The sequence below is a fragment of the Corylus avellana genome, chromosome ca4 (genome assembly GCF_901000735.1).
Source record: "Corylus avellana chromosome ca4, CavTom2PMs-1.0".
Lineage (NCBI taxonomy): Eukaryota > Viridiplantae > Streptophyta > Magnoliopsida > Fagales > Betulaceae > Corylus > Corylus avellana.
In genome coordinates this window covers 3,739,559-3,746,967 of record NC_081544.1, presented here as the reverse complement: position 1 = coordinate 3,746,967, position 7,409 = coordinate 3,739,559, and the positions used below count along the sequence as shown (strand labels likewise).

Genomic DNA, 7,409 nt, shown 5'->3' with positions numbered 1-7,409 from the left:
TTAGTAGCATCTATTTCACATGCAAAAACAGTAATCTATGCCTATCTATTCACATTCTATCAAAAATTGCATGGCAGTTCAAAAGTTTTATTTCTAACTACGTCGGGTCAGTAGATATAATAGTTTTTGAGAATTCGAGGTTCCGCCTCGACCCAACATTGTATTTTTTTTTTTTATTGATTGCTTAATTAAACGGTGTCGTTTTTATCGACCAAGAAACGAAACAACGCTATTTTAGATGCATATATAATGCATCGCATTCTCAACCCTAAATCACTTTCACCATTTCACACTTCCACTTGGAAACAATTTAAACAACCCTCCTCAAGACATCACATTCTCTTAGTCTTCAATCATTAACCGTTAACCCATTCCACGTATTGCCCATCTCCGTTACCAATCTCCGTTACCACCAAGTCACCATCTTGGCGGTGATGATTAATTATAGTAATGCTATTTGTCGGAAAAAGTCGATAAAACTATTGACTCCCCCACCTATGGACACAGCAGTAAGCGAAAATTCCTTTCTCAACCCTGAGTTATCAAACTCCCAACCCTAGCTCCTTATTAATCCACCATGACAAATGAAAATGAATTTGGACACTTCTACAAGGCAATATAGCTCTTTTTGTTTAGGTGATTCTTCTAGCCTTTCTAGGAGCAAGGCTAAAAAAGGGTGGCATCATGTGAAGTGATCCAACGGCCACAAGAAGACTGAACTACAAAATTATCAAGCAAGGGGTTCTAAGGCAGAGATATTTTTGGTTTCTTATTCCCGTACAAGCTCCAAGGTGATGTGACGTCTAGTGGCACCCCACCCACACCCATCAAATCAAATCTTTGCCTCAGTCCAACTAGTACCACTGCTCGGCCTCTTTACAGCTGGACGGCCCCGATTGATTCTACCTCTCTGTCTCCCATCACCCCCTCCACTCACATCCTTTCCCTCCAAATCCCATCTCTCTTGCCTTTTCACTTCCTCTTAAGTCTTACGTGGCATCTACCCGTCATCCCCACGTCACGCTCCTCAGACTTCTCACTCCCCAATACGCATTGTCTAATCGACACGTGGGTCCCTCCCTCCCAACATATTACTCTACTTCATCGGTGTAATTTCATGAACTCCCAAGGACAACCTAGGGAAAATGAAAAATAGTAATTTGTCCAATTTTATAATTAGCTCCTTCTAAACAAATATTATTTCACGATCCCATTTTGTATTTTTATTATTTTTATTTTTTTAATTTACTATCAATTCCATCTGATACAAACTGTAATAAAAAGACAAACAAATGTGTTGTTTAAATAGATTTTAGATCCTCGTTCGACATCTACGGATTTGAGACTACATGTACTGCAACCCACTCACACTGTACTTCCTGTCGGGCACGTGGCACAGACCCACTGGGCCATTAATAAAAAATCAAGCACTAACCAATTCCTATCCCGAAATTACCCGCACACATCAACTACAAATTATTTACAAATACAAGGGTATTTTTGGACAGCTTGAGATTGATAATAAACACTGATAAACAGTTCGGACCCCTCTAGTTTCTTGCATGCAGAGAGATGATTGAATAAAAGCGGATTGGGAATAATTGAGACATCATTGATTCATTAGACCGTCACAATAGAGACAAGAGTGTGCGTACATCTTTTTTTCATTGACCAAAATGCCCATAACAAAGTAGCAAAATGCCCCCAGCCTGGACTTCCTCCTCAATTCATGTATTTTTATAATATATGATCGATAAATAAATATGAAATAAAAATTTAGAAAAATCCCTCTTCCCTGGCTAAAACAACCTCCCTGCAATCCTGACCGTCCATCTCTTATAATAGAAACGACAAAAAAAAAAGAGAACTTTAATGACGATTAAATTAAAAAAAAAAAAAAAAAAAAAAAGAGACCTCTCTTTCTCTGACAAAAGGAGTGAAAAGAGAGAGAAATACGGCTGGATAGGGGGACTTATCTACCGCTGCTGTACATCCGGGGCAGAGGATCGTAGCCGCTTGAAGGGCGGCTCGGCTTCGGCTAAGCCAGTGGAGCCGGGGTTCTCGGAACGCGTGTCGCAGCTCCCACAGGCAGCGGCGTCGAGCACGCCTATGGGGCTGGGAGGCGGCGCCGGCTCGATTCTCTGGTCTTTATGGACGGCGGCGGGACACGTGTCGATCAGATACTCCTGCATTAGTTGGAGACAGCTTCTCACCATTTCCTGTACCAAAAAACAAAAAAGGCGTAAAAAAAAAAAAAAAAAGCCCCCAAAAAAAAAAATTACACAGCTTTCTATGCTCACTCTTCGAATTTCTCACAAGAAAAAAACAAACATTTATTCACAAAACGACCCAAGTAAAATAATAAAACTATACTCAGACCACAGAAAAATACTTTGTTTACTCTCTCGTGGAAAACCACTGGCATTTTGCTATCGACCACCGGCGAATCAGAACCTTCAGCAGTGGCACAAAGCACGGCCGCTGCCGCTACTGTCGATGGCGCGAAACCCAAGAAATCGATCGCTGAAATATAATCAATAAAATTTAAACTATTAGCAATATTATAAAATATGTTTTGAACGAAAAAAGAATACCAATAGAAAATGGACTTGGGTGCGGGTTCGGGTTTGGATTACCACGGGTGGTGCTGAGAATGAGATCCGAAGAAGCGTAGAAGACCCGGTTGAAGAGCTCCGGTGAAGGAGTAGAAGAAGAAGATGGGAGCTTGGAGATGAAATAATCGAGGAAATCGAAGGGCGTGACGGAGCGTAATCTCCAATTGAGAATGGTCATGACCGAGAGCTCCATTCGCTGGACTGTACTCGGGGCGAACACGAATTCCGGGTCGGATACTTGGAGGTCCAGAAGCAGTGGGACCTGGGGCTCCTCCATTTTCGCCGCCAAAGACAAGCACGCCACCGATAGCAGCTGAAACGGCCACCCATTTGGTAGCTGAAAAGGAAAAGAGAACAAAAACGAGCAAAGCTGACACTTTTAGATATTTTCTCGGAAAATCTGAAACTTTTTTCCTGGAAAATTATCATACCAGCAGAGAATGCGAGGAGAGAAAACGGTCCAAGTAGTTCACCGAGAGCAACGCCGTTACTGGTCTGAAGCGATAGTACGCGTGCACCTGTCACACGTACAAAAACCAATCCGGAAAAATCAAAACGAAAATACGTATACGTATACATGTACGTATTTTGGTATGTGGGTGATAAAGTGCGTACCTTTAAGATCCAGTTGATGGAGTCTTGGCGAGCGGTGATGTCGATCGAGCGGTCACGGCAGCGTCTGAGGTAGTCCGGGTGGGGCGCGTGGTGGGGCTCCGAGTCGATGAGCAAGGAAACGGTGGACTCATCGTACGGCGGAGAATCGGCGGAGAGCGACGTCGGAGGATAGTGGGAGATCCACGTGTCGGCTACCCAGGAGGCCACTTCGCCGGCGTCTTCGCCGCAATATAGGCTAGCACCGGCAGCGGAGTAGTCCGGTGAAAGAGACATTTCCACCACGGAGAGAGTAAGAGACTAGCGGAGAGTTGACTGAGGCGACGGCATTGGTTACGGCGGTGTGACGGAGACGGCTCTCACTGGTTGGAGTGATGGTGGGTTTGCTCATGGCTCGCTTGTGTTTGGGTATAGCATAGTCTTTATTGCCTCTCTCTCTCACCCTCAAAAATTTTCTCTTTTTATTTTATTATTACTATTATTATTTTTTTTTTTTTAATTTTTGGATCATTTTACTTTGTTCTTTGTGTCGTTTTAACTGTCTTCTCTTTGTGTCGTTTTAACTGCTAAGTAAATATGGCTCATAATTTTAAATACAGTAAAAAATATATATATATATAAAATAATTACTCACCCAAATGAGCTCATAGTTTATATATATAATTTCTTATTGTTATTTTTTAAAAATTATATAATTAAGTTTTTTTATACATAAATCTTTAAAATGGTAATAATTCATTTCCCGGTTTACATTTTATTTTATTGCATTTAACTATATACTTTACCGTATAACAATATATAAAAATATAATATAAATGATAAAATAAATCTTCCCCTCACAAAATCCTCTGTTTATATGAAAGGTGATAATCTATTGGTGGTGGTATTGACAAACGAGGAGATGTCGCGTGGAACAGAGGTATTATATGCTTGTGCAGCTGTGAGCTTTTAATGTCCATTCGAGGTGGTCATCTTTTTCTTTTTTCTTTTAAATAATTAGTAAGGAAAAAAAATAAGTTTGTAATAGTGGTATATTTCTCGCTGGTTTACATGAAACAGTAATGCTACGTCTTATTTTACTCTCATTTTATTAAATTAAACTGAGATTGATTTATTTTTAAGAGGTAATTCAATCGATTGGGACTACGTCTAATGAAGCAGAGATAACTAGTTCAAATTCTTCTCCCCACTCTTGTGCACTTTTGTGTGAACATGTCAAAAAAAAAAATTGAAACTAATTTAATAACAGATGAATACTGTCATATTATTTTAGTATTTTAGTTAAATATAAATGTTTTTGAAAAAAAAAATTCCCTCATGGGGGATATGCATTTAAGAGTAGGAATCTTGTTGGCAGCTTAATAAATTGAATAGTGGTCAATTATTTATGGGTGTTAATATGTAGAATGTAATATTGATGGAAGATTTTGCTTTTTTTCCCACCAAAGAAAAAGAATTCCAAAAACCTAGAATTCCAAAATTGTCAACTTTTACCACAAATTTGAACGAATTTATATGCAGGGACTCAACATGTAACATCCCCAGCCCGTTAAGGCTGAGTTTCAACAAATGTGGCAGAATTTTTTTTTTTAAGATAGAAATTTCCTTCAAATCGGTTTGAAGGAAATATTCTCAAACTCATGTAAAATAGTGTTAAGTGTATCTAAACATTTAAAAAACACATTAAATTTAGTCTAAATTAATAAACTGCTATTAATAGGGTTAAAAATTTAATGTGTTTTTTAAATATTTACAGACACTTGACACTATTTTACATAGGTTTGAGAATATTTCCTTCACACCAGTTTGAAGGAATTTTTTTTTTTTTTTTCCAAATTTAAGACTATATGGTAAAAGATATTAAAAAAGAACATAATGTTGACTTTTGTCCATATACTCTATAGCTTTGACTTGAGATATTCATGCCAAATTTCAAGAGCTAGCTTGTTGACCATGTATAGTAATTTCAAGACTTTTTTTTTAAAAAAAATAATAATAAAATAGAATGTTTTATTAAGTTAATTTTTTTCAAATTCTAGTCATTATTTTCAAGTTAAATTATTAAAATATTATCATATTAATGTTTATGGATCTTGATCCTTGTATAATAACAATAATCTTTGTTTGAAAGTATCTTCTCCTTCTCTTTTTATTTTCTTTATTTTAAAACAAAAATATTAACAAATAACTCAAAAAACAAAATACTCGAAAAGCACCAAACATCATTTTCACTTTTATGTTAAAACAAAACTTCGAAAAAGCATTAACAAACAAAGCCATTAATAATGTCGCCGCATCCCATGCCAAACTGGTTTTAATAATATTATACTCTCAATTATTAAATATTATTACTTATCCAAAAAAACTCAAGTATTATTAGTCCGTTTAATAACCCTTTTAAGGTCTCTTTTTGGGGTTAACCAATTTTGACCCCTTTTTGCTTCTTTTTAAAACGTACATCCTATCATTTTTTATAAGGGTTAAATACCCCACTAACTTTATTTTTTTTTCCTTGAGGTTTCATTTTTATCACAAAAGGTCCCTGTGGTTTTGATAAATGACCAAGTTAGTCCATCCATTAGTTGACCGTTAGGACTGACATGTGGACCAATCAGATGCTGACATATGATACCTACTTAATTTTTTTAAAAAAATTAAAATAATGTTAAAAAAAGAAAAGAAAAGGAAAAAAAATTGGGGGTGGCCGAAACCCATCCCCAGTGGGTACTGGGGGTGGCTCAGCCACCCCCATGAAGCCTAGGGGGTGGCCCAAACCACCCCCAACCTCCATGGTGTCAAGCCACTCCCCGGTACCGGAGGGAGAGCCTCAAGCCACTCCCTTGAGCCCAAGGGGTGGTTTCCTCGGGCCAACCTTTATCCGGGCCGTGATGGGTGGTTCAATTTTTTCCTTTTTTTTAAAAAAAAAAATACCTTTCTTTTTTTTAAAAAATTTTTTAAAAAAATTAAAAAATTAAATATGTGCCACGTGTCAGCATTTGATTAGTCCAAGTGTCAGTCCTAACGGTTAACTAACGGATGGATTAACTTGGTCATTTATCAAAATCACAAGGACATTATGCGATAAAAATGAAACCCAAAAAAATAAAAAATAAAAAATTGAAAAATTCTAGGAGGTTTGGAATATTTAACCCATTTTAGAAAGCACGGGGAAGATATATATGTTTTTTGAGTTTTGTACGCTTTGCATAAGAAACGGACATGTCAAGTCTATGTGTGGGTCCCTTATGACGTGTTAAGATTAGCGTAGATTTCAAAAGTTGCGTTCATTTCTAAATTAGCAAACACATGGACTTGTTTGGCCAGCTTTTTAGAGTAACTTTTTCAATTTTTAGTAAAAAAGAAAAGGAAATTATCAAATAAAACAAAACACTAAATACTTATAAAACACTCCAAATTACTTTTACATTTATATTATTACATCACCAAAAAAAAAAAAAACACCTAAAATAGTATTCCAAACGAACCCTATATTCTCAACTAAGAATATGTTTACTTATGAAAAAGGGTAAAGTCCACATACTCCCCTCAAATTACCATTCAATTGATAATGTCTCCCCCAAACTTTCAATTATGACAATGTTCCCTCAAAACTACCAAAACATTGTCAATGTCCCCCCCGAAGTTAGCAATAAGACAAATATGCCCTTATAGATTTCTTAATAAGACAAAAATATCCCTATAAATTTAAAAAAAAAAAATGATTTTTTTAAAAAACAAAAAATTTTAATTTAAAAATAATATTTAAAAAAAAAAACAATTTTTTTAAACAATTTTTTTTTTTTTTTTTAAATGGAAATTTTTTTTAAAAAAAAAACTATTTTTTTTTATTTAGTTTTAAAAAACAAAAATTTCATTTTATTAAGCGAAAATTTTATTTTTTTCAAAACGTAAATTTTTATTTAAATAAAATTATAAAACAAAAAAAAAAATTAAAAAAAAAATCAATTTTTATAAAAAAAAAAAAAAATCGAATTTTTTTTAATTCTTTTTTATAAAATTGATTTTAAAAAAGAAAAAATTGGCCAAGTTCGGATTTTTTTTTTTTTGTTAGTTTTAGGTTTTTTCTAGAAGTTTTAGTATTTTTTGTTTATATTTTACAAAGGGTAATTTCGTCATTGGGGGAACATTAACAATTTTTTGTAGTTTGGGGGGACATTGTCA

The 7,409-nt window shown here is 35.4% G+C and overlaps 1 protein-coding gene across 2 annotated transcripts; it reads right to left on the bottom strand.

The window, feature by feature from the left end:
• Positions 1-1,646: 1,646 nt before the first annotated feature.
• Positions 1,647-3,667, bottom strand: LOC132178659 (cyclin-D2-1-like). Of its 2 annotated transcripts, XR_009439850.1 has the most exons (6): positions 3,231-3,667; positions 3,047-3,133; positions 2,637-2,952; positions 2,393-2,523; positions 1,915-2,219; positions 1,647-1,835 (listed from the first exon to the last, which is right to left on the bottom strand). XR_009439850.1 is itself a non-coding variant. In XM_059591141.1 (5 exons), the coding sequence occupies exons 1-5, from the start codon at positions 3,501-3,503 to the stop codon at positions 1,977-1,979; spliced, it is 1,050 nt and encodes a 349-aa protein (XP_059447124.1). In that variant the 5' UTR covers positions 3,504-3,667; the 3' UTR covers positions 1,647-1,976. The 2 variants fall into 2 exon arrangements, 1 of the variants encoding a protein (XP_059447124.1); XM_059591141.1 differs by having other exon boundaries at positions 1,647-2,219.
• Positions 3,668-7,409: the final 3,742 nt, after the last annotated feature.

Excerpts from the sequence above, each read along its gene's own strand:
- LOC132178659 (XM_059591141.1), bottom strand. The coding sequence starts at position 3,503 with ATGTCTCTTTCACCGGACTACTCCGCTGCCGGTGCTAGCCTATATTGC. Across the intron at positions 2,524-2,636 it reads CATTCTCAGCACCACCCGTG|CGATCGATTTCTTGGGTTTC; the intron begins GTAATCCAAACC and ends ATTATATTTCAG. Across the intron at positions 2,220-2,392 it reads TCCACGAGAGAGTAAACAAA|GAAATGGTGAGAAGCTGTCT; the intron begins GTATTTTTCTGT and ends TTTTTGGTACAG.